At 37.8% G+C, this 27,955-nt stretch overlaps 1 protein-coding gene across 5 annotated transcripts in view; it reads left to right on the top strand.

The window, feature by feature from the left end:
- The first annotated feature begins 2,644 nt into the window (after nucleotides 1–2,644).
- GTF2I (general transcription factor IIi) overlaps nucleotides 2,645–27,955 on the top strand; it is a 78,252-nt gene continuing 52,941 nt past the window's right edge. For 4 of the 5 annotated variants that reach the window (XR_014026071.1, XR_014026072.1, XM_081324904.1 and 1 more), the window contains exons 1-9: nucleotides 2,645–2,970; nucleotides 15,077–15,180; nucleotides 17,068–17,206; nucleotides 18,190–18,324; nucleotides 19,933–20,116; nucleotides 20,809–20,837; nucleotides 21,811–21,856; nucleotides 22,363–22,406; nucleotides 24,359–24,424. Coding sequence is in view for 3 of the 5 variants with exons in the window: in XM_081324904.1 (XP_081181030.1) it covers nucleotides 15,082–15,180; nucleotides 17,068–17,206; nucleotides 18,190–18,324; nucleotides 19,933–20,116; nucleotides 20,809–20,837; nucleotides 21,811–21,856; nucleotides 22,363–22,406; nucleotides 24,359–24,424 (742 nt within the window). In the remaining 2 variants the exon portion in view is untranslated. The remainder of the gene's footprint in view (nucleotides 2,971–15,076; nucleotides 15,181–17,067; nucleotides 17,207–18,189; nucleotides 18,325–19,932; nucleotides 20,117–20,808; nucleotides 20,838–21,810; nucleotides 21,857–22,362; nucleotides 22,407–24,358; nucleotides 24,425–27,955) is intronic. The other variant, XM_081324905.1, reaches the window with a different exon arrangement.

The raw sequence follows: 27,955 nt of genomic DNA on the forward strand, positions 1-27,955 counted from the left end.
GTTCTGCGCATTCTAGGACCCAGGGGACCGTAGGAGAGCAGCAGATACAGTAGCTTTGCCAAAAAGGAAACTGAGCTGTGTCCAGGGACTTGTGGGGTGTGTGAATGTCAAAAAAAATGAAAAGATGGTGGCTGAGACTGTATGGTCCACCTGGGATATCAGTAGATATTGTTAACAGTGGGTAGTTTTTTAAAATTAATTCTGAGATCTGGATTGCTCCAAAGCACTAATTTAGCTAGTGAAAAAAGGATCAAAATATCATTTCCAAAAAATAATATACCACAACCTTAAGAGTCCATAACCATGACTATAACCACAGTAGGATGTTCAAAGGATACAGCTGTTTTATAAGTAAAAAAACAACGATTTCTTGCTTGTCATTCTTATTTCTGAAACTAATTTGGCAGTTTTGGTTAGGAGACTTTTCACAACTTCATGCAGTGCGCCAATTGCATCCTTTTCTGGATCACGAGGCCATGTGCTCAGTCACTCTCATCCTGGTCATCTCCCACTTGGATTATTGCAACACGCTCTACAAGGGACTATTCTTGAAGAGTATTTGGAAGTTATAATTGGTTCAGAATGCTGCGGCACAGACAGTTCTGGAGGCCCCACATGTAACACCACTGTTCAGTGAGCTGCACTGGAGACAGCAGAATAAAAGAGAAAGAATTGGAGAAGATAACAAAATACAAAGACCAGCAAATAGAACAATTGTGGCAAAAGAAAGCAAAGATAGTACCAATAGTAATAGATGCCTTGGGTGCAATCCCAAAACATCTGGAGCACCACTTGATCACCATCAGTCAATTGCAAAAGGCAGCTTTACTTTGAACAATTTACATCCTAGGACTCTGTACAGTTAACATCACCAAACAACATCTGCCTATCTCAGATCCTTGGGAAGGATTGGGTAGGTGGATAAAAATGCTAAATCCAGTCTAAACATCTGATTGTGACCAACCATAATAGTAATAATAATGTATTAAACTAGTATAGTGCCTGACTTTCAAAATGTCTGGGCAACAAATAGCCATCAAATAAATAAAGCTGGCTGTGTGACTTTGTGCCAGTGACCCTCTTTTAGCTCAAACTACCTCACAGGCTTGTAGTAGGGAAAATAGGAGGAAATAGTACATATATTTTTTGCAGCCTTGAGTTATTTATAAAAATAATAAAGGCAGCATAAAAATAACTAACAGTAAAATAAATAAAAGACAAAATATGGCAAGCATGATAAACCAGATAGAATGAAGGGTCTCAGTAACAGTTCTGATTTACCAGTCTGAATATACTTTAATTTTTACGAGGTTGGGTCCAGATTGCCATGCTTAGGTCAGCCCCCATGAAATTAACAGAAATTCTGTCAACAGATTTGTACTGAAGATTTGGTTAAATCAGGATGGTTGGTTTTATTGTTAACAAAAGTATTACTAAATATTAAGTGTAAGGGTACAAGTTTTATTATAAATTATAATAAATTAAAGAAACACATGCGTAATAATTGTACATTGAAATCAATGCTATCACACTACTACAGTATTAGTGTGGAGTCACACTTGACACAATTACTTCATTATGTTAACACTATTTTTAATACGAAGCACTGTATCAGCATGCAGTCCACTATCATGTTTCAAAATCGACATGCATTTCTCTACCTTGTTTTAAATAGAACATGAAATATTATGCATTTATCTAAATTATATCCAGAAATCGGATAAATCAGATTAAAAAAAGCATAGCAAAGCTGCAGTCCTAACATGGGTGACTCCTCAAAGTGTAAGGCAAATGATCATTACAAAAAACTAAATAGTGGGTCTAAATTGCTTCCAGTCCCAATGACCTTGAGAAAAATACTGTACTTGGGCAGTGGCTTTTTTTTAAAAAAAATATGCTTGGATTTATTTTCATTCTTCAGTAACTCGACGATAGCCAGAGATGGGGCAAACTACTACTGTTGCGGCCCTTGTCGTTTTCATTAAGAGCAACCCTAATCAGCGACGAGAAAAGGTGATCCTGAAGAAAGTGAATCAATGGAGGACGTGAAAGGACCTCCCTTCTGAGGCCTTCCTCTCCCTCGCCGAATCTCCGGCCTCTGCAGCAAGATTCTCTCATTGTGCAGCGAGAAGCGGGCGGGACACGTGTGTATCTCTGTAAGCCAGGGCCTTCACCTCACAAACAAGGTGTGCAAAGTGTGTGTGTGTGTTCTGTTCATTTGTTGTCCATCCCGCAAAGGTTTTTAAAACATACACAAACGCCCCAGGTGAGGGCTGCAGCCCCATCCCCGCTCCTTTCTTTTGCACCCGCGCCTTTCTGCCTGCTGGGCGCTCTTCCCGTGAGAAGGAGCTGCAAAGGCCTTAGCAGGTCCACTCAGCTGCCCGGGCTGCAAGTAGTCTTTCCCCGACCACGGTTGTCTGTTCTCCCCCCACCCCCAGCCGCTTCAAGCTAAGCACAGCCATGTTTTTCCACCCTCCCACTCCTCATTGACTCTCCGGTCCTGAAGAAAAAGAGGCCAGCGTAGCCTTTCCAAGCACGGCCCGCGCGCGAGGCTTTCTGGGAGTGGTAGTCCTCCCTCTCCCTGCCTGCCGCTCGGAGGGGCTCGTGCAGAACTACGTTGCCCGAAGTAGACCCGCGGAGAAGACGCATGCGCAGAGGCGAATTGGAGGAGAGAGAGGAAAAAAGCCCACCCTCGCCCTATTCAGCCTCCTCCTCCTCCCCCCCCCACCTTCTGCTCGGTTCTGGGTTCAGGGTAAGCCGTTGAGCCGAGGCCCGCGTGCCGCCCGAGACTTGAGCGGGGAGCGAGGAGGCGAAGAAGCAAGCCGAGCGCGGGAGAGCCGAGTCGGCCAGCCCCGGAGCCGCAGCCGAGCGGCCCGCATTGTTTTCGTGAGGGTGGAAGCGCGGAGGGACGGGGACGGGCTACTCCCCCCCTCCTCCTCCTCCCCCTCCCCCGCGACTCCGGAGCGAAGAGTGAGTGGGGGAGGGGAAGAGTCCGGGGGGGGCGAGGAGGGGGCCTCGGGGAACGAGCGGTTTCTTTCTCCTCCTCACGCTCCCCCTCCTCCCCCACATGGGGGGGCGAGGAGAAGGGGAACTTCCTCAGACAGTTTTCCACAGGCGCGTGAAAGGGGGGGGGCGGCGAGAGGGCCCCTCCCTCGCGCTGTTGACGGGGGGGGCGCATGCGAGGAACTTAATTGGCCCTTTCGCCTCACAATGGGCTCCCTCCCTTTTCCACAGGGACTGAGGCGGGGGGGGGGCGGGCAATTCACTTTAATTCATTTCTGCCTAATGATCGCTATACTTTCATCGGAGTTATCGCTACCATTCTTACCCTCTCGTTTTCCTTCCCACCCTTCCAACTTTATTATTATTAATTATTATTATTATTATTATTATTATTATTATTATTATTATTATTATTATTATTTATTAATTATTATTATTATTATTACTTGTGTCCATTTCAGTGGGGAAAGGTTTGCTCCACTTTTTTTTTAAATCTTCTGTCTCTCTTTCCCCCTCCCCCCCAAAAAAACACCACAAACAAACCAAAAACCCTTCCTGGGAAACGAATATCGTCCTTGTTGCTTTTCATGCCGAATTTTCTTATTTTAAAATCTTAAGGATTTTCATGACTCCCCACCGCGGTGACCGTAGGTGTTTTGTTGGCCGTCGCTCTTCTCCCATTTTCATTTAACCGCTTTTGAATGTATTCTCATCAAAAAAAATATTACGGACGGTGTTTCCCCTTGTACTTCTTACTATCTGTATTTTCAATTGAGCAGATTTAATTTTCAAAGTCTGGGATAGTACTGTTATTGAACGTATAATGGTTTTTTATACTGTTTTCGTTCTCTGTTACGGACTTTGTAAAAACAGGATGATGGATTTTTGTATTGTTATTATATGCATTTTAATCCTGTTAGCTACTCAATGAATCTTTCTGTCTAAAGAGTGGGATCCATGCTGTTAGGTAAATTAAATAAATAAAATTTGACTTTTCTCCCACTAATGCTGCCTGTTGTTCAGGAGGGGGAATGTTTTGAAAACATTAAGCATAAAAGTTTCAACTGCTTGTCCTTCCTGGGAAAATGGTAATAAAAGCATGCAAGGATTTCAAACAGTAGCAATAAGGTTTTGTTTCTGAAAAGTTGGGGATAGAAGTAAAGATAAATTATTTGTATTAGTGCTAATAATTTGTTAATATAAATTATTCAGAAGCTATCCCTTTGGAAAGGAGTTAAGGTAATCAAAACCGTCAGAAAAATTGACAGAGGAGCTCCCCCAATGGCCTAGTGATTGTAATTAATAATATTGCATTCGCATCAAAGTGTAGCTGCCTTATTGGAAGCAAGCAAAATTAGGACTATTATAACTATTGAGGTTCCCTCTGGAAAATCTACAAAGGATCGCCTCTGCCCTTGAAAAACAGGTGCTGGAAAAATTAGGGGAAAAAATCAGTGTTTCTTTCACATACCTAAGTTCCTGTTAATAAAGGGTAAACTTCCTTAGTTATTTTTTATTTATTTATATCCCACTCTATTATGTCTAGAAATAACTCAAGGCAGAAAACATATACAGTACCCTTTCCTTCTTCCTATGAAGTGAGTTGGGCTGAGAGAGGGTGCCTGGCCCAAAGTTTTGCAGCTGGCTTTCATGGCTAAGGTGGGACTAGAACTCACAGTATCCTGGTTTCAGCCTGATGCCTTGACCGCTAGACTGAATTCTTTCTATATGGGAAAAGAGATGTATCTGCTCTTGGGCAGTTGGGTAAAAAAAATTGATGTGAAATGGAGGAGAATGTACTTACTTTTTCCTCATTCCTTTTATTTCCATATCCACTTTTCATATTGTAGGAGAATTTTTGTGGCCAATTTGGCTGAGGGGCTATCTGTTAGTATTTATGCTGTTTTTACTATCAGCAGCAGCATTGAAGCCTTGGCCTTTTTGCCATAGGGACAGGAGAAGAAGGGGAGACATTTTTAATATTTCTTCAAACTCATGCTCCCTTGTCCAGAGAACGCTTCTTCAGCCAACTTTCCAGAGGGAAGTTGAATACCTATTTTGAGAAAGGGCCAAAGGAAACATTTTCATTTTAGGTGAAACGGGGAAGTATTGCTACCATTTACCATGAATGGTTGTTTAGTGGTCCTTTAGTATTTTCTTTTTAAAACTTTTTTTAACGGTCTCAAAATGAGACCATGACTGAAAAGAGAACATTTGAATATAAATGTCTTACACGTATATTTTTGTTCCCAAGACAGGAAGAAAAGAACAAATTAACATTTATTTCCCGTTGTATTTGTGTCTTTTCTTCACCCACTTATTTTACAGTGGCCAAATAAAAGCTGCTTTCCTATATTGTTTTCCTTTATTGAAAGTAGAGGTGGCCCATTCAGTTTTTCATAATCATCTTGTTTTTTAAATGTAAGAGTTTTTAGTGTATTTAAACAAAAGCTACCAATTTTGGATATGAACGAATCATAAATGTGGGCTACCATAAGCTTCTTCAGTAGTTTAGTTCTGAAAGCAGAAAACTAATTAAATAGGAATAATTTATATCCCCTCTAAGTTGTCCATAATTCTCTTTTTTTCTACTGTCTTTACATTGTTTATCTTATGATGGAAAGGTTTTCCCAATATGTAGGATGCAAAGAGATAAGTAATATGATTCTCTTTTTCTCACTTCCTAGAAGTCAATTCTATGTAATTTTTAAAAACGTGTATTGGCAAAAATGGTAATGTAAATAAATATAAGCGAAGTTCCATAGACACTGCCTGATTATATAGATTACAGACTATAAATAATCATACAGAAATAAGTTCCATTTTCCACATATATTATTCCCAATTCTCTAAATAGGTTTGTAGTTGCCCTTAATCTACTTCCAATTTGGAAGATTCATGTACTTTTTTGTTTCTCTTTCCTTTTTATGGTGTTTGAGTGGAACCTTTCTTTTTTCTTGGCTATGGAAATTATCAAATATCAGAATGGGCCTTTCCACCCACCCAATATACCTCCAGTCCTCAAATGTTTCAGTGAATCATGGTATATCGTTTTTTCTTTATTGCTTTATTTAGGAAAAGCCTCTGAATGAAACCTTTGCTACCCCACCACAATCTATGCCAGTTTATATAAATCTTGTTGCCTAAATTTTCATCCCTACTTCCATGGTAACTTTCGTTTTCCACTGTCACCATTTTGCATTTCCCTTCAGAAGTCCAATTGTTGCTTCTTGCTTATATATGATCTTGATCTTTTCATGCTGAAAATTTAGAGCTAATCACACTTCCCCCCTTTTCCCTGCCATTTTTCTCCAAACCTCAGTTTTGCAGATAAAGGAGTATTACTGCTGGTGTGTCTCCAAATTAGTGCTGTTAATGGGAAATGACTTAACTTTAAACACAGCTGACCTTCCTCTTTTACCTTTCCAGAAGTACAAGGGATGAGCAGTACTAATTTGTTTTTGTTATGATCCCTGGTTCTTCTCTTTCTTTTTTCTCCTTTTCCTCTGTCTGATTGAAGATAACCTTTGAATTTTCTCATGATTCCTTCCACCCACCTGACATCAATGAAAGCAGTATGCTTTGAATAAACACTTATTTTTGTGATGTTAGGGAACACATATAGTCTTTGTTAGAGCAGGGTTTTTTAAAGAAAAAAACCCTGTCTTCTGAAGAATGCACTTGACTAAATGGGTTTTCCCCCCTCATTTTTTCTTTTTGTAATGCTTTGATGTAGCCCTTGATACTTTAATACATGTTATTTAAATGCTTCAGTGCTCTAAATCCAAATGGAGAAGGGGCCTTCCAAATCATTTTCTGTTCTGGCTGGAGCATAGATTTTGCTATTAGAAGATCAGATAAGTTTTGAGGTTTGCTGTTTACACTCAGGATTCTGAAATAGCACTTTTTATTTTCTGGAGATCTGGTCTTTCATCTTTTTCCTTTAAACCTGAGAATTGTATTCATTCCACAAGCTCTGTTTAAATATTGGTTTGCCCTAATTCCTTGGGCTGAAAGCCAGTTTAGTATAGTGCTTAAGGTATTAGGCTAAGACTGTGAGTTTTAGTCCTGCCTTAGGCACAAAGCTAGTTGGGTGACCTTGGGCGATTCATTCTTGTAGCCCTAGGAAGGAGGCAGTGACAAACCACTTCTGAAAAACCTTGCCAAGAAAACTGCAGTGAAGAGTCCAGGCAGTCTCCAGCAGTCAAAAGACTGATTCAAGGACACACACACACATGCGAAGATGCACAAAATTCTTGAACTAGGTATGCAAAATATGTTTCTCTTCACCAAGGTACGTTGCATACTTTTCAACTGAATGTTGTTTTACTTAGGGTGAAAGATAAGACATCTATCATAGTCTTGGCAAGGCGTATCCATGTGTTCTATTTTATGCATTTAATTCAATTTCCTTGCTGGCCAAATCCAAGACAACCTTGGGTGGCTCACAATATAAAAATAACAACTAGAACAAAATAAATAGACACTAATAAAAATAACTCAGCAATCCAGACTAATATCCAAACATGTAGCACGTGATAAACACATCTAACAAAGAGGTTCCATCCACCCTACCCTGAGGCACTGGTACAATAGCCAGATCTTTAAGGCCTCCTAAAATACCATGGGGTGAGAGCTGCCCAGATCTCTATCTAATCTAAATACTTGTGATGTTGTTGTTAGCTGCGAAGTCATGTCCGACCCATCGCGACCCCATGGACAATGTTCCTCCAGGCCTTCCTGTCCTCCATCTTCTGGAGTCCATTTAAGCTCACGCCTACTGCTTCAGTGACTCCATCCAGCCACCTCATTCTCTGTTGTCCCCTTCTTCTCTTGCCCTCAACCTTTCCCAGCATTAGGCTCTTCTCCAGTGAGTCCTTCCTTCTCATTAGGTGGCCAAAGTATTTGAGTTTCAACTTCAGGATCTGGCCTTCTAAAGAGCAGTCAGGGTTGATCTTCTCTAGGACTGACCGGTTTGATCGCCTTGCAGTCCAAGGGACTCGCAGGAGTCTTCTCCAGCACCACAGTTCAAAGGCCTCAATTCTTTGGCGCTCAGCCTTTCTTATGGTCCAACTTTCACAGCCATACATTGCAACTGGAAAGACTGGAAAGGCACGGTGATGCCTCTGCGTTTTAGTGTGCTGTCTAGATTTGCCATTGCTTTCCTCCCCAGGAGCAAGCGTCTTTTAATTTCTTGGCTACAGTCCCCATCTGCGGTGATCTTGGAGCCCAGGAAAATAAAATCTGTCACTACCTCCATTTCTTCCCCATCTATTTGCCAGGAATTGAGAGGGCCGGATGCCAATGATCTTGGTTTTCTTAATGTTAAGTTTCATCCCAACTTTTGCACTCTCCTTCACCCGCAACAAGAGGCTCTTTAGTTCTTCTTCACTTTCTGCCATTAGAGTGGTATCATCTGCAATCTAAATATTAGCCGTACTTTAGTATGTTTGTTACGTAAGGTTTTTATTTGTTGTATTTGCATATGCATTTTAATAAAGGAATGTTTAAAAGGTACATGAAAATTTGTCGCCTGAAATAGCTTTAACAGATATTTTAGTATGTCACTCTAACAATCTGCAGACTCTATTAAACATTTAAATGCCTGTTCTTTTTTTAAAGAAAATACATTTAAAATGTATTTTTAGCATTGTTCTTTAAACATGTTTAGAGGCTATTGAGATTAAATGGATTACTCTTCACAGAGGTCCTTCCCTATAGAAATGTGGTAGAGCAAGTTAGATTTCCAGCCTTATTAATGTTAATTTTCAGGCCACGCTTGGCAGAAAATGGCTGAAGTTTCAAGGTCCTAAGGGCATTAGTTGCTAAGTCCTTACGTGAGATTCTCTTCCAATTCCCTTTCAGAGTTTTTCTTAGAGAGGCACATTTTACCTTATTCAGTTGAGTGGTTGGGAAAGATTTTCTTTTACTTGAGTATTTTAGATAGAGGCTAGGCTACAATTATTGCACCTAGTATATAGTGTTGTGAATTAGCAAGATTTACTGTTAGATTACATTTATATCACATCTTTCCTCTGGGAGCTCAAGGCATCACACATTTTGGCTTCCATTCCTACTCTTCTAAAATAGCCAGTCTACTTTTAAGTGAAGTACCATAAGAACTTTAATATGGAGCTGTGTAATTCTCATTGAAACAATAAACTACCTCATATTGATGTATTGATGTCGTCTGAACTATTTAGTAAGTCTTTTTCCTCCAAATATATGTTGCTTATTTTTGAAACATCCTTTGTAGATATTGAAGCCTTCAAATATAGTATGTACAATTATTTAAAATCAAAACACAAAAGTGGGAAGTAGAATTATATATGCATATATTTCATTGTATTTGTAATTGTTCCAATTGGAAAGACTTCACTTTGTAATGTTAGAGATGCTTAGGATTAAAAGAGCAATTGTAAGCATATTTATTTAGAAACAAATCTCATTATATTTAGAGGCTGCGGTCCTAGCCATGGGTTTTTGTTAGTAAAGATAATTAAGTGGGATATCTGAGTAACGATGCATAATATTAAGAAGTAAAATGCAATAAAATAGGGAAGGATATTGTTTTCAAACATTTTTATTAGCAGGATGACAGGATGGTGATTTTTGCAGCAATATACTATTAGGCTATTTATATGGTCTAGCACTCATAACACTTCACAATAAGAATTACATTGCCTAACCCAGTGGTCCCCAAACTTTCAGTTCACCATTATTCAGCTTGTTTATTGACTCCAAATACTTAAAGGTAGTCCTTGACTTATGACTGTCTGTTTAATGGTTTGAAATTAAGACAACTGTGGAAAAAGTGACTTAGAATCCATCCTTGAAGTTACGACCCTCACACCATCCCTGCAGACATATGAGCACATTTGGAGTACTTGGAAACTGGCTTGCTTTTAGCGTCTTGCAGAATTTTGTGGTCATGTGATTGGAATTTGTGATTTCCCTAGCTGGCATATGACAAAGTCAGTTGGGAAAGCCAGATTCATTTAACAACTGATAGAAATGGTAGTAAAATTGGGTCTAGTTATGACTTGCTTACTGACTACATTGCTTAATGACTGAAATTCCAGTCCAAATTGTGGTTGCAAGTGGAGGATTACCTGTATTATATGAAAATAATTTCATAAATGCTACTTAAGCAAATATGCTAGCAATAATATTGAACCTTGGGTTGTTCCATCAACCTTTGGGAATTGATGTTGATCACTTTGAGGGACCAAAGTCTAATCCCTTTTCCCAATCTAGAAAGATCATTAATCTCCCAGAACAATACTTTTCCAACTTGCCTTGTGTATAAAATACCACTTTTCAGATACACATTTTTTTAATTTCAGGTTCCATTTGTGCAGAATTCTTATAATGAACATACAAACTGGACTTTTATTAACTTGAAAATGAGTATTTCTCAAAATGGTATATGTACGGGGGTATCAATATATATTGATGTGTATTTGTTGATGGAAGATGGCAAATCTGCTTTTTTCATTGATACTGCCTTAAAAACTTTCATGATTATGAATCTTACAATTTTATAGAAAGAAATAGATTGTACTGTCAATGTTACTGCTTTGAGCATGGTAACAAAGACTTTGGATTTAATCTGAAGAATGATTCAGAATATAACAATGGGAATGCAGTATTTATCTGCAATTCACATGGGTACATTAATGAATCACAGGTGTTATATTTGTCCTGCTTCATATTCTGAAATATTTTGAATTATTATCCAAAGTATTGTGCAGACCCTAATTTTGTTAACAGGTAGTCCTTGTAATTGAGTCTAAATTACAGTGTTAAGTCATGCCAGTCATTAAACAGGCCATCATGTGACTGATCTGATTTTATGACTTTTTTCTGCCAGCTGTTAAGTGAATCACCATGTTTGTTATGCAAAGCTATGGTCATTAAATGAATCTATTGTCCACAAAGGACAGTTTTTGTTGGAAATCTGAAGTAAATGCCAATTTTTGGTAAAAATAAAAGTCATAAAAATGCGATTATGTGACCATGGGATGCCACCAACGGCCATACATGCGGGATGGTTTCTGAGTGGCCAAAATAGGATTAGGTGACTCTGAGTGCTGGCTGTCAGAACATTGAATCCAGGTCGTTAGTTGGAACTTTGAAAAGTTGCTAAATGACCAGTTATAAATCAAGGACTATCTGTACTTACTAAAATCATATACTTACTTTTCTCCAAGACTTCAGGGTGATTTATATGGAGATCTTTCATTTTATCCCCAGAGCAGCAATTGTCTGATCTGAGAGAGTGACTCTCCAAAATTAGCCAATGAATTTTTATGACTTGAACATAGGTCTCCCCAATCTTAGTCCAGCACCTTAACCCCTATTACCACATTGGCTCTCATCAAGGGAGGGAAGAATGGGGAATTGGTTTAGTAGTGCTAGATAACATTTTGAAAAAAACTGAATAATATCCACTGTGGGAGCATTCTACAGAAAAAGATTGACTGTGTTGATGCCATCACAAAGGTGTATCCTTGACTTAACAACCAAGATTTGTCTTTACTGGAGTAGGGCAGTACAGTAATCAGAATCTTCAAAAAAAACACAACACCACAGTGTAAATCATATCATGAATAGGTTGGTTGTGTTTTGTATCTACACTTAGTCAGTGTAACTATATAGCAAGGATACTAAATCATAGTGTGAACATTATGATTTTGGTTTTGATGACCTGTTAAAAGAAAAGTAGTGAAGATACTTTGTGTTTGACTTGCTTATTTATTTATTTACGCACATTTATATTCTGTACCAAGATGCCTTTAAAGAGAAAGAAACTCAGGTCAACTGAAAAAAATAGCAGGAAGCAAAGGAAAGCCATCAGTTTCAATTTTAAGATGAAGATCATCAAAGCTTATGATGCCAGGAAGAAGGTGAATACTACAGCATGAGAAGAAAACTGACCCATTCTACTATCCCACTATTGAAAGATAAGAAAAGGATCAGAGAGATGATAAAAGGTTTACTAGGAATGAAAGAAGTTACAATAAAAGAGTGAAAAGGCCTCATTCGCAAACTGAAAAACTCATTATACTTTGAATCAAAGATCAGATACAAAAAGGATGCTGATTAGCCATCTTATCATTCAGGCTAAGGCACACCTAAACATTCATTGCCAGCCATGGTTGGTTTATGTGGTTTCAGTGAAGATTTAATTACCACACCACAAGTCACGCAGAAGAGATGAAGCTACAAGCACTGATGAAGAAGCTGCCAAATATTTTCTGGATGATCTGGATGATAACATAGCAGAAGGGAACTATTTTCCTGGACAGATGTTCCATATGCGTGAAACTGAAGTATACTGGAAGAAAATGGCAGAGCAGACCTATATACGCAAAGAGGCCAAAGCAATGTCCAGATGTAAAGCAATTAGGGATAGATTAGCCTTTTTGTTAGGCAGAAATGTCACCAGATTCAAGCTGAAGTATTTCTGACCAAGAAATCATATAACTCCCATTGTTGCTGCCTATCGATCTAGTTGGAAAGTAGTTGATGCGTCTCCTTTTCAAGGATTAGTTTATAAATTGCTTCATAGAACAAATAAAAGAATATTGCTTGCAAAAGAAAATTCTCTTTGAAATTCTGTTCCTTGATAGTGCACCTGGGCATCCCCCAAATCTTGATGATCTCCACTCAGATATATAGGTAGTCCTCGACTTACAACAGTTCACTTAGTGACCATTCAAAGTTACAACAGCACTGAAAAATGTGGCTTACGATTGTTTTTCACAGTTATGACCTCTGAAGCATCTCCATGAACGTGATCAAGATTCACATGCTTGGCAACTGACTCCTATTTATAACTGTTGCTGTGTCCCAGGGTCATGTGATTATCTTTTGCGACCTGACAAAGTGGGGAAGCCAGTTTCACTTAACATCCAAATTACTAACTGATCAACTGCAGTGATTCACTTAATGGTGGCAAGAAAAGTTGTAAAATGGGGCAAAACTCACTTAACAAATATCTTACTTAACAACAGAAATTTTGGGCTCAATTGTGGTCATAAGTCGGGGACTACCTGTAGTTTTATCTACCAAAAAACATAATCCCTCTCCTACAACCTGTGAATTGGAGCCATCCTGATATTCCAGGCATTTCTCTCTCTCTCTCTCTCTCTCTCTCTCTCTCTCTCTCTCTCTCTCTCTCTCTCTCTCTCTCTCTCTCTCACACACACACACACACACACACACACACACACACACACTCACTGTTTGCCAAAGCCATAGCCGCAATGGAAGATGGTAGAATAACACTGCATGAGTTTTGGAAAGGCTACGCTATCCTTCCATCGTAAGAGAAATGTCAAAAGTAGCATGGCAGGATGTTAAATGTGAAATGCATTTAAAGTATTTGGATATAATGTTTCAAAACATTTCTTGTAAATAATTTTGAAAGATTGGGCCCAAATGAAAATAAAATGTTGACTTTCATAAAATTCTTTGATTTAGTGCCTGATACTGAAGATGTGAAAAAAATAGTAGCCAACACTGAGGGAGAGCTTTCAAATGAAGGTTTAGTTGAACTGAAGGAAGAATTGGAAGCACAAAGGGTTGTGGAAGAAGAAGAGGAATCCAAGATTGAATGGTATTTTCTCAGACATCAACAAAACTTTATCAGAATTGGAAAGCATGGATCCAAATTTAGAATGTTTTGGAAAAGTATATCTGGAAATGCATGAAATTTCTAAGAGTTACCATGACATATATAAGGAAAAAAAGGCCAACGAAGTTACTCCTTCCTCAACTTTCCTTCCGATCACCTTCCCTATCCACAGGAATAGAAGACCCGGCCAATCCTCAGCTATCAGGCACCATACCAATATATCTTTTTTTTCCAAGAACAAAGAAAAAGATGAAACTTTCAAAAAATTTATAGGTAATTTGATGTTTGCTGGTACTGTAATTGTAAATACCGTAGTTACGCCTAATTTTGTACTTCCATAATAAACCAACTTTTCAACACTTGAGTTTTCATTTAACCTTTTTGTTTTTTATTTAGGCTGCTTGTTAAAAATAATCCATAGAGTATTAAATCAACTATAACTTTTAAATTATCACAATGACATGCAAAGTCTGAAAGGTAATTATTTCAGTGTATTTTTAGGGCAAAAATTGATTAGAACTGCTTCATTAAGGATGAAAAAAATGAACATGGAATGCTGAAGTAAAGTTGTGAGCTCAGTTACGGTCATGCCTAGGCTATCATGATATTCACTTAGCTGCCATTTCACTCTAAAGACCTAATACTCATAATGAACCTTGATTGCTAAGTTAAGGAATGAGTGTAACATGAATTTCTAACAAATCTAATTTCTTAGTGGAGTTTTTCTTAACACAAAATCACTTTGACTTTTCAGTGGTTGCTTTCAGCCAGGCTTTCTTTCAGAAAGATCCATGGTCTTAGAAGAATAAGAAGATGGGAGAACAGCAAAGAGAATAAAGTAGGGGGGAAAAACGTTAATTTTTCATCACCTTTCCTTTGTACCGTAATTGGTAGGCATGGAATTGCCCATCTTATACTTCTGCCAACCTAGCAGTTCGAAAGCACGTAAAAATGCAAGTAGAAAAATAGGGACCACTACGGTGGGAAGGTAACAGCGTTCCGTGCGCCTTTGGCATCTAGTCATGCCGGCCACATGACCACGGAGACGTCCTCGGACAAGCGATGGCTCTTTGCCTTTGAAACGGAGATGAGCACCGGCCCCTAGAGTCAGAAACGACTAGCACGCATGTGCGGGGGAACCTTTACCTTTACCTTTAATCCTTTGTTCCAAATATCCACTCAGAAAAATGGGGAATGATTTGGAAAACAAGTGGCTCAACTGGTAATTGTCCCTGCTCCAGTAAATTTATTGGGTGACTTAAGATTTGCATTAATAAACCATAGCTCCTCTCCCAAATCATCTTCTGTAATGTGATTCTCACAGATTTTTTTTTCTCTGTGTGATTTTCTTTGTCTTACAGGAGGATAAATAATTTCTATGTCAGGTATGATTTTGACTCGTAGCACAGTTTTTTTCTTTTTTGTTTGTAGCAAAAATGGCTGAAGCAGCAATGGCAGCAGCATCCAGCCATGATGAGGACTCATCTGAAAGCAGAATGGTGGTTACCTTTCTCATGTCAGCCCTTGAATCAATGGTAAGATACAATATGAACCTGCTATACTGTGACTTCTACCACAGGGCTTATATCTCCAGGGACTATTATGTATGTTCATCTGTTTCTGTTTAATCAGTTCATTTGCAAAAAAGACTAGGAATATTTGACAGTTTCCTAACATTGCATCAGTATAGTGGAGGGAGAAATAGGAAGCAGAGTTACTTATTTGACTCAGTACAGAAACCAACTGTATTTGACTTTTCCTGTATAGAACCTTTTTCATTCCAACTGGATGTGGTTTGAAAAACAAAAATGTTTGGCTACAAGAAACAAAAGAAAAATATTTCCCTTCTCATCCTTCTTGACATCTTAAATGATAGTCACTTCTTACATGCTTTTACTAGTGTGCTTTCATAATCTCTCAAACTTGGCAGTGAAAATATAAGATTTGGGAGGTTTACTTGTTGCCTTTACTTAACGTCATATTGTTTCTGCTACATAGGCATGTGAATATGAATAATCAATCCTTATCAGGACCCTCATATAATCAGTCTAATGTTTGAAAAGGACTTTGAATCTTCCAGAGTGCTTCCCATTGTGTTGCATGTGTCTTTGCTAGAAATGCGGCAAGTGATTAGGCTCCTTCATTTGGTTTGTAGATTACCAGTCTGCACCACTGATTAAGCGAAAGCCCTTAGGAATTGTACCGGTAGTCCTTGAGTTATGAGTGTAATGGAGCCTGCCCATTCTACTTGTAAATAGAAAACTTGTAGAGTGAATCTCGTTCCTTTAGCGAGATCACTCTTTTCCTCGTTAAAATACACACTGCTCGTTAAGTAAACATGAGGTATCTCAGGGTGGGGAAGGCCTTGGGGACCTGTTCCATCACTAGGTCCCTGATCTACTAAGATATCTCATGCTTCCCCCTCCCTTCCTGCTGCGCAGGCCTCACCTGGAAAAGGTCTCTCTCTTCAATTTGAGGCCAGGGGATGCGTCCACAGCCTGGAAAAGGCCTCTGGAGCCCGGATCCATGCCCATGGAGCGATTTGGTGGCCCCCAGTGGCCCGATCTGGGTTCCGGAGGCTTGGGAAAGGCCTCCAGTGCCCAGATCGGGCCGTTGGGGGGGCGTAAAATCGCTCCGTGGCCATAGATCTGGGCTCCGGAGGTCTTTTCCAGGCCTCTGGAGCACGGATCGGCTGCAGGGTGGGGCGCGAAATCGCTCTGCCGCCATAGATCTGGGTGGTAGAGGCCTTTTCCAGGCCTCTGGAGCCCCGATCCAGCTTCCGGAGGCAGATCGAAGCGTCCCCCGGCTTTGGTTTGGTTCTCTGTTGCAGAGAACAGAAGCCTAAAAGAACCATGAGATCATGTAAGATCAGTAGTGTGACATCTCGCTGACTTGAATTTCTAATACCATTGGAAGTGGCTAAATTTAATTTTCAAATTTCAGTTTAAGATCTGCCATTATTAATGCCTATAACATTATTCAGTAAAATAGGCTGTTTTTATAAATTTCACTGTTATATGCTGCCCAGGGTCACATTTTTTCTGAGATGGGTGGGCATATAAATATGGTAAATAAATATTAATTATGGTTCTACCTTTTACTATATTATTGATGTTAAGAAACCAATAAAAGTGAATAAAGAGGAATACTGTGTAAATCTGATTTAGTACCTACAGCAATACTGTGAACAATCATATTCTTTTATTCCCAGAACACTTTCATGTTGTTTGTATAACTCTCAGTTTGTGAAAGTTTTTTTTCTGAGAAAAGGTTTCGTGTTTGCAGAATAGGCTGTAGCTGTGGTTTTAAAAAATAAAGCAGTGCCAGAGAGAGAAAAAATATTAAAAGAGTATAATACATTTTCATATTAAACTTTAGGTCCTGCTGTTACAGTTCTAAATGGCAACCTTTTATTTCTATAGTGCAAAGAGCTTGCCAAGTCTAAGGCAGAAGTTGCCTGCATTGCTGTGTATGAAACAGATGTATTTGTGGTGGGAACTGAGAGAGGAAGAGCCTTTGTCAATACAAGAAAAGATTTTCAGAAGGATTTTGTGAAGTACTGTAAGTCTGAATCAGAAGTGTATTGTTCACAGACTTCTTAACTTACTCGTGCAATTGATTAGGATCTGCACATAAATATTTTTGCTCATGTAACATTCCTTTTATGTCTAGTAATACTGTAAATAGATAGATGGGCTATTTTGAGAACATTCGTGTAAATTCTGTGCTCATTTTCTGTAGCAGAAGGAAACGGACTATGTACTCGGTAGCATTATACTTTCCCCCCCCAACAGAAAGTAGTGCATTATAATATGTCTTATTGTAATTGCAAACTATGGTGCTGAGTCTTCAGAGGACTGTAGCCAGAACGGAATGAGTGAGGAATGTAGGAAACAATTGACATGCTTACATTATGGATGATTAAGGACATTGGAAAAATGTCCAGTTAATGGATCTTCAGAAACAGAATATTGATATCTTTTCTCAATGAACCCCTCCAAAACTTCTGAAAATTATATATTAAAAATTAGTCATATATTACATATACTGTATAGTATTAATTTACAGAAGTTCATCAAACCCATAATGCAAGTAAGCATGTCCAAATAATGCATTTTCCCCAAACAACTGTATTCCTAGACACCTAATTCAACAATGCTGGTTGTGTGAGAAAAAATTATTTTATGTCATTTATTTTTATAGAGCCATGGTGGCACAGTGGTTAGAATGCAATATTGCAGGCTAACTCTGCTTTCCCACTGCCAGGAGTTTGATTCTGACCGGCTCAAGATTGACTCAGCTTTCCATATTTCCGAGGTCGATAAAATGAAGACCCAGATTGTTTTGGGGGCAATATGCTAACTCTGTAAACCACCTAGAGAGGGCTGTGAAGCACTGTGGAGCAGAAGTGCTATTGCTATTATTGTGGCAAGATGATGCGAACTCGAGAATGGGTGTCTGAGAAAGGTCTTAATATATGGATAGACTTGTGATTTAAATTAGTAGGTTTATGGACAGTGTCAGATTTCACAATTTCTTCCTAGGTATTAATGAAGAGGCAAAAGCTATAGAATTGCAGAAGACAAAATCATCATCTCTTGATAACAAGATGACTGTGGATATTGTAGAAATGGAAGCTCTCAGGAAGTCCGTGGAGGATTATTTCTGTATTTGCTACGGTATATATTTAATTTTAAATGCAAATTTCAGAGCAGAACTGTGATGTTTCTAATTCTAGATTTAAATGCAGTTGATTTTCATTTGTGGAAGGCAGTTAAACCATCAAGATAGAAGGCGTGATTTAAATTCTAATTAAGTGATGAATGTGAGTTGCTGTCCGTTTTTATGGGATTGGAATTAACTAACCAGGTGTATACGTAGCCTGCTTTAGTCCTTTAAGAACTATACAGTAAAAGCATTTTATAAATTCCTATATAAATAAAGTACACATTGTACATAAAGTTAACCTCATTATAACTAATTCCATAATGAATTAGTTCCTGAGCATGCTTTTTATTTTATTCTTTCCAAATCAGCAGAATGTTGGAAATAAACTTAGGTAAAAAAACCTTCGGTCTCTGCCTTGATTTCAGCAGGATAACTGCATGAAAACAAAACGAGCAAATTTGATGTGATGAAAAACACTGAATTTGATTGTTCCATTCAAAATCTCCCACCCGCTCACAAAAACACGAAGATGCAATTTGAGGAGAGAGCAGAAACCCCCCAAATCCTTACACACTAACCTTGGTTAGAACCATACATGTAGGTAATATATGCAGATATGCTGAGTTTCTCCAGAGAAAATGTGCTTACAATCTGTCTATGCACAGATTCAACTGGTACTCCCTCCTAAAAACCCCTGCTGCTCTATTAATCCTTTTTTTTACTGTTAGCTTTTTCCCCAGAAGAAAGCCTATGGAGGCCTCTTTAAAGCTCCAAACTATTTTTGGAAATTAATTAATTATTGACTGACTGACACAATATTTATCTGCCTTATTCCAAAATTACAAATTTATAACTATTCCCCCCACCCCAAAAAAAATCAAATATAGAGGATAAATGCTTTCACAAAGGATAACTAGGGGCCAAAGCTCACTAAAATAATAAAGCCTTGGAATGCTTATGGACTATTAACCACATAGAGGGTAAATGTACCTTTGAGGGGAGAGTTTAATAATATGGGAGATGCCACAGAGAAGGCCTATCATAATAAATAGAGATGATGCTAGAGGGTGGGGCTTTCCTTTGAAGTAAACCAGCTTCTTATTTTTAAAATTTAAAAAACATTTTAAAAAAAGAAAAGAAAACAAGTCTGTGAGGATAATTAGTTATATTCACAGTGCCAGATCAAGAGAACTGCACTGGAGACCTAAGGACTAGTGAGTAGTTAAAACTATTTCATCTACATGAAATTAATGGCTGATTTCTATTACTCGTCCCAGCTTCTGCCAACCTAGCAGTTCGAAAGCACGTAAAAATGCAAGTAGAAAAATAGGGACCGCTACGGTGGGAAGGTAACAGCGTTCCGTGTGCCTTTGGCCTCTAGTCATGCCGGCCACATGACCACGGAGACGTCCTCGGACAAGCGCTGGCTCTTCGGCTTTGAAACGGAGATGAGCACCGGCCCCTAGAGTTGGAAACGACTAGCACGCATGTGCGGGGGAACCTTTACCTTTACCTTTTTTTCTATTTCAAAAAAAGTTCATGCATTAAAGAAAAGGACACGTTTGCCATTGTTTTGTTGTTTTACAAACAAAAATCTTACCCCATTTTCTCCTATCTAGGTAAAGCTTTAGGTAAATCAACAGTAGTTCCTGTGCCGTATGATAAAATTCAGAGGGATCCGTCTGCTGTGGTAGTACATGGGCTTCCAGAAGGACTTGCTTTCAAGCATCCCTCCAGCTATGATGCCACAACACTGAAGTGGATTTTGGAGAACAAAACTGGGATCTCATTTGTCATCAAAAGGTGCAAACTTAATTTTGTTTTCTATTTCCCGAGATACTTGGAGCTTGCAGCAAAATGTCCTTAAATCACTTTGCATAATAAAGTCTAAATATGGGTTAGTAAGCGATTTAACTTTCTAGCAGGACAGCAGTTGCCATGTGGAAATAGATTTCCTTGTAAACCTATACAGATTCCTGGAGAGCAACCCTTCCCAGGAAGAACATATTCTTTCTAGTTCAAAAGACCAAATATGGGAACAGATTGGATCCTTATGTGAGGAGGACAGATCATTATGACTACATATTTTTTTCTCTTCAGGCAATTCAATAGCAGTTAGAAACTTCCAAGAAATCAGTGATCCTGGCATTGGAAAAGAGGAACATTTTAGTAAAGAACAATGGTTTCATTTAAATTAGAACCGCAAAGCTTTAAATTAATTTGTAATAGTATTATAGTAGAAATTGGTAGTAGAAATTTCCTTTCCAAAACAGAGAGAAATTATACCATTCAGCTGTGAATCAGACATATTTATTTATGATACTATTTCCATCATTCCTTCATCTTCCTTCTGCAGTCCAAAATGAACCTTGTAATATTATAGGTGGTTGTAGGAAATAGGGAGAAAATATTGAAGATTTGAACTCCCTAATACTATTATAATGTTTATAAATGGATCTTGTAGGATAATAGAATTTGTTCTTTCTTTAATATAGGCCTTTCCTTGAGCCAAAGAAACATTTAGGTGAGTTTTAACTTGATCTAAGTAAAAAAATAAATTTTCATTTTCTTTCTAGTACTAATTATATTACTGTAGTTTTTTTCAACATAACCTGATGCCTGAAAAGTAGTGTACAATATTGAAAGTTCTATTTTTTTAACCTTTTGTGAGTCCAGAATAATTTTCTTGGCTACCCCCCTCCCCCCAACATCTCATGCATGAATTTATTTTTGCTACTCTCTTATAGTAAAGCAATCCTATTGTTGAGAAGCTATATATTGTCTCAGATACTGCAGACATTAAACTGTATGGCTGTGGAAAGCCTGGGTGGAGGGGGAGAAGGACTTTGTGCATAAGCATTTAACAAAGCACCTCTTTTCAGGTAATTAAAGAAGTTGTGTCATTTGCAAAGTTAGCCTGTCTGTTTCACAAGTTATTCCCAATGCTATCTGCATATATAGACGTATATGCATTTGTATATATGCACGAAGACAAATTGCTTGTGTGCCCAGTCACACTTGGCCAATAAAGAATATTCCTATTCCTATATGTATGTGCTTGCTGTATCGCTTCTGAAGTAGCTGCTGGACCCTGAAAATGACATAGTTTTTTTAAAAGGTGATTTTTATACACATTGCAACACATCTCTTTCTTAGATTTTGCAGTTGTTTATTCATATTGAAAGAATGTATGCTATCAGGATTGTCAGTAGATGATAATTTGGAAGGTATAGAGCCTTGAATAACATTGCCATGACACAGTCTTCATCATTGGAATTTGGTGGGGGGGGAGAGTATAAAATTCTCCTGATTGAGTTCTGAATGAATTTACAGAAAGGATAAAAGTGGATAGCCCAGATAATTTTTTAACACAATCAAGGGCTATCAATGCTATAGTTCTATCTATACAGTTATATAACAGAGGAAAAATATGAGTTTTCCTTCATCAGCTGTATTATTTTACATTCCCATATATATTCTATATTCATTTTTTTCAGGCCGTCTTTCAGACTCACCACACATGATGACATCTCCAGGTGTAAGGTATAAATCATTTTGGTGTTTTTTGGGGTGTGTGTGTTTTTCCCCCCCTACAGGTTCTCTATAAACAGTACAACAGTACTTTTTTCCAGTGGCAAAGCATACGGTGACAATATGTGTTTATCTTCTGTCTTTCAGCTGTAATTTACAAGTCTGTTGATGATAGATTTGTAAGATTATCATAACAAACCTAACACTTATATTTTAATTTTAGGGTTTAAAATTAATTTGAATTTAATGCCAGAATACGTACAAGTGGCTTATGCTAATAATCTAATGAGGACTTGGGATTGAGTTGCACATCAGATGCAATTGTCTAAAAGTTTGCTATAACTATTTTAAGGCCCTTTCAAAGCCTTCTAAACATAGGAAGTCTGGAAGGAACATTTCTCTTAGCATCCTGGAGAACCAGTTAGCCTAGTGAGAGCTCATTTAGTTGAATCAATGACAAAATAAATTCATATTATATATTATACTCACTGAGAATTACCTATTCTCTGTTTGTCTAGTTGCCCTTCCATTCAGGTGAAGACTGAGCCCAGTGAAGATTCTGGTACGCATTTCTGTTTCTTTTGAAAATGCTAATTTCTTGTACTTAAAAGGATATTGTTCACCGCAGTGTGTGAATTGACATCAATCTGTGTTCATAAGAGCAGAAGTTCAAATATCTGTGTTGTCGAAGTGCTGTGAAGCTTTTCCCCCCTCAATATTTCCTTCAAATTATCAGGTGCATTTTCCTAATATACATGTTTTATTTGAGTTTCTCAAAAATATATGCATTTTTAAGATGAAGCAGCCATTAATTTTTTTAATCATTTCCAAACTGCTAGTAATGGGCTTCTTGGCCTAGTCAGGCTGCATGACTTATATTGTAACTAATGGATCTTGAAAATGCCTCTTTGCTAGGAATTTACTTTAATACAAGGTTTGGTCCTCACCTTTCATAATAATTATAAGAAATATTTACACATGGGAAATTGAGGCCTCTTCAGGTCCTGCATTTTATTTATTTTTTTTATTTTAATAATATTTCTATACCGCCCTTCTCCCGCAGGACTCAGGGCGGTGAACAGGGCAAGAATAAAAATACAAATTACAAAAGTTAAAACTAAATTAAATAAATGCCCACATACTAAAATAGATATTTAAAACCTAATAAATAGCCCCCGATCCCCCCATCAGGCCAGGCCAGCTTGTTCAAAAAAGTATGTTTTTAGCTCGCGGCGAAAGGAGCGAAGGTCGGGCGCCGTCCGGAGCTCAACCGGGAGCTGATTCCATAGCTCCGGGGCGCCCACAGAGAAGGATCTCCCCCTGGGGGCCACCAGTCGACATTCTCTGACCGGTGGCACCCTGAGGAGGCCCTCTCTGTGGGAACGCACAGGGCGGAGGGAAGTCGATGCCGGCAGCAGGTGTTCCCTCAATTTCATTGCCACTGTCATTTAAGGTAAGAGCATCCATAAAAATTATGGCCATTGCTAAAATACTGATTTGCAAATGTGATTTTTTTAAAAAAACCACCACCACCACACACCCCCCCCCCCCGGCAAATATTTCTTTTCTAGTCATGGGTTGACTGGACACACATGATCTTTTCAGAAATAGTACATGCTTTTGGGATCTTTATTTTGTTGTAATTTTTTAAAAAAAAAAGCTTAAGTAAAAATAAAATATTTGACTGTAAAAATAAGAAATAGAAAAATATCTTCCTTTTCAAATCTTGGAGTCTTTTACGTACTGCACTACAGACCAACAAACATTATTTAAATGGTAATAGTTCATTTGTAAGACATGTAGTAATAGGAAAACTTAGTGAAGAACAAAAATGTTTTAATAATATTTAATACAGTGACTAGCAGTTCTTACCCATTGCAATATGTAAGAAATGTAGTACTGGCTGTGGTTCAGTGGTTCAATTTAGGAAAATCTTGAGCTTTCATTGGTTTGTATAATTTTTGATACTCATAACTAGTGATTTGTATTAACCCATCCTTAGATATATCTGGTTTATCTGCAGCATGTGTTGGCACATTTCAAATGGGTATTTTACAGATTTGTTTCTATCCATGCTTCTTACTTGGATTGAAATAAATATGTACATATTTTGTTTTTGGTTGATTTTAGAAATGGAGTGATAGGCTGCATGGGGTTTGATCTGACAATTGTCAAGAAGAAAAAACATACACTTTTCTGGGAAGGTAGATGAATGGAATTATAATGGGGATTAGTGCACTGTTGGAAAGCCTGAAGATCAGGTTAGGGACAGTTCAAGGAGAATATCTATGTGGTTGCTAAGAGTCAGCATTGACCTCATGGCACATAATCAGTTATTTTATAACATTGACATTGTTGAGTGTCCATTTGTTGCATACACTTAGGATTTAACATGTTAATTGCAGTTAACTCAGACTGTTGATTTTCTTGATGCATATGAAACAGCAGAGGGTGAGCATTGATTTAGATTCCTAATTACCCATGTAAATGGAATATTTATTGTTTCTATTTCAGGACTCGAGATGGTAACAGTTAAAGAAGAATCAGAAGACCCTGAATATTATCAGTTTAATATTCCAGGTAACAGTTAATGTTAATCTTTTTTTATACAATCTGAAATCTTAAGTGGTAAATTATGTGGGTAGAAAAACTGAATGAAGGACAACGTAGTTGGAAAACAACATAGGGTTTGGGCTCTAGTATAATCATAGAGTATTTGAAGCAGAACTTACTTTTGGTTTAGGTGAGCCTTGCATGGTTCCTGCTCAATTGTGTGCTTCATTTGCTCCCTGTGCACCATTTTCTGTGGCTCCCCCCCATTTCTTAAAACTTGAGAGGTGTTTGTGGGTGTTTTAAATAAATTACATCACTTAAGTATAATAGCTATCCCGTTGATAATCAAACTTGCTACCAAATACCAAGTATTACAATTGTGTGGTTTTGGAGGGAAGAACAGCAGGATAGTCTATGTGCGCTAATTCCATATGAAAGTTTTGTATATCTCAACACTTTATTGATTCTTATTAATGATAGCTATCAAAAATTATGTGGGCTTGTGTGCTTTATTTATTTAAAAACAGGGCCACTCATGTTATTGATCATAACTGGTCTGCTTACAAGCAGAAAAGTCATAAAAACACCATAAAAACTGCCAGCTCCTCCCCAAACAACACCACACACATATATCAATAATAACGTTATCAGGTTCTACCCCAATGCTTGACATAAGAGCCAGCTTTTGAAGGCTTTCTGGAAGGCTAGATGGATAGTAGCCTATCAAAGTTCAGGAGAAAGAATGTTCCGATGTGTAGGAGTTGCTACCAAGAAGACACTTCTGAGGTCCAGCTAGACAGCAGAGGACCTGGAGCACCTTCACCTTTATCTATCCTGCTGGAATAAGTACTTTGCTTAAAAAATTACAGGGATGATATGTAATACAAAATAAAAAAGACAACCCCAGAAATTATTTAGTAACCTTAAGTGTATTTAAATTGTTTTTTTCCTCCTTTCTCCTTGGAATATCCATTTGGAAGTAGCATCCTGATTGCAAGCTGTATATACATGGGGTTAGCATGGATTAGTTGACGTCTATTTTGGCATACAATTAAGGATTAATCGAGTGTGTGAATTTGTAATGGGGATTTTGCAGTAATTACAAATTATTCTGAAAACCATTTCAAAGGATAGCATCATTTGAGTTGCCCTATCAGAGACATGGGCAGCATATAAATTTAATAAGTAATTGTCGAATGATCCCAGAATAACGTAGTTTCCTGGGGCTAGGGCTTAAAATAAAGGCACAGAATTGAATAACCTTTAATAAGATAAGCAGATCTCAGTCTGATGGGTACTCGGGTGGGAGACCACCTTAGAGCCCTATTTATCTCACACTAAACCTTACAATGAAAGATACGGGTTTTATATTATAAAAAAAATGTAGTTTCATTTCTTCCTTCCGTAATTTACATTTATCTTCCAGGAGGCAATTTTAATGAAAAGCTAGTCACCTTCAGTATCTTTTGTCAGGGTATTTCTCCTTTCCCATTCTTCCCTTCCCCTGATCCAGATAAGAGTTTTATTGGTTTGTACTGCCCCCCCCCTTTAAAAAAAAAGACCTATTCTGTGCAAGATGCTCTGCCAGGAGAAAAACATTGAGGATGGCGAATGCTAACTGGACAACTGTCAAATTGTGACCCGTCGCCTAGTGCTGGCATTGCAAAATATCACAGCAAGGTCGGTTTGCATCAGAATGCTGAAAATAGTGTGTATGAACTGACAACAGATATGTTATAGGATGGAAGTGTTCAAGCATGGATTTTCTTTACAGAACCATATCGGGCTTTGTTTAAGCAGCCAAGAAACAACAGAACTTTAAAAACCTGCTTTGCTTACAGATGCCTTCTTTAATGTCTGTAGGGTAAAATAACACATTACTCCGTACAGTATCCCCTTGAAGCCTTCAGTTATAACCGAAGCACTAGTGAAATTCAGTCATAACCTTTTTTCAAGGGCAAGTGTTATACTCTATATATAGAGGTGTGTTTCCTTTGTGTAGTCTTTCTTTTGACTATTATATTTTATTTCATAAAATAAATTATATTTTATTACTTTTATTGAGCAAAAATAGTAGTGATGGTGATACTGTACATTGTCAAAGAGAAAGGACTTAAAAGTTAAAGTTTTAACAAAAGTGAAAGAATATGGCAAAGCAAAAAGAAAATATAAAATAATTACAATTTTAATGTATATTTGTCTAATGGAAATTTGTCTTAACACAGATCTTACTGAAGTATGTATATATTTCTGCCTTTACACACTATCTTTTTAACCAACTGTATTCTGAAGGAATAGGTCTCATTTCATTATATTTGTTTATGCAAGTGAATTGCTGCATTGGCAAAATGAACGTATGACTCCATTTAGTCAATGGATTCTTATGGTGTGAATCTGATGAGACTTCAACAAATTGTCACATTAAATTCCCAAAATTTCATGATAGTTTTTTTTACAAAACAACAATGGAGAATAACTTCCACCTATTTATTTGAAAAAGGGCTTAAAGAAGCCTTTCGCGGGCAAGACATACCTGATTGAAAATTCATTACTGTTCCTAAAATGCCTTGAATTTGGTTTTAAGAGGTCACCTTGGATAAATGGACAGTATATATGTCAAGCTTCCCACTGACAAACTCTTCAAAGAACTCTGAGGCATTGTTTACCTTAAAATTCTTGTATTAGAGCAATATAATATCGGCAATACTTTTAAAGCCGAAATCTGGATTCCCTTCCCTTGAGCACAATAATATTAAAGCATAGTTACCTCCTTTAGTTAGCCGTCATAAATCACATTCACCATTTAGTTTGAAAGGTAAGTTTTCCCTCCTTAGCTTAACCCGCCAGTTCTTATGGCCTCTTATTACATACAACCTTGAAAATGCTCTGCTGCTGTGTTATTATGTCTAACCCCCCCATGCATATTCTTCCTTCCCCTTCCCATCTTCATCTAACTTTAACTCTAAAAGAGATACACAAGTAGAAATATAAAATAGCTGCTTCTTCCTCTTTTGTCAAAGCAAGAATATCCGACGTTAGCAGCGTTGACAATATACAAGCATACGAATCAATAATAAATGTCCCAATAGCGTAGTCAGAAGAATGTACCCCATCTTGATTACTGTATTGATGACACTGGGGAGTGTTCCTGCCTTTATATTTTATGACAGTATTAGTTTTCTCTGTTGATGGAATTTGTCATGAGATTGATAGTTGGTTAAAAGTCCACTCTTAAATACAGAAGAAAAAAAAGCTGAATAATAATTGTTCCCAAGAAAATAATTGTATAAGCCTTGCATTGTGATGCTGGCTGAGGAAGTTGTTATCATCTTTCTTTCTTGCTGCATTTGGAAACAATTTGGCATTTAAATAGAAATGATTTGCTAGATTTGCAAAATATACTCATGCTTCTATGCTTTCAGTATCAAATGAAGTTTTTAAAGGATGGACAGAAAAGGGTTTTAGAAACATTGTGGCTCTATTTAAGGTAACAGGTCAACAGGAAACCTACCTATAGTTTAGTGTTATCTGAAATGACAAATTATGGGCTTGTTAAAA

This window comes from Vipera berus (assembly GCF_964194415.1).
Source record: "Vipera berus genome assembly, chromosome: 1".
Taxonomy (NCBI): domain Eukaryota; kingdom Metazoa; phylum Chordata; class Lepidosauria; order Squamata; family Viperidae; genus Vipera; species Vipera berus.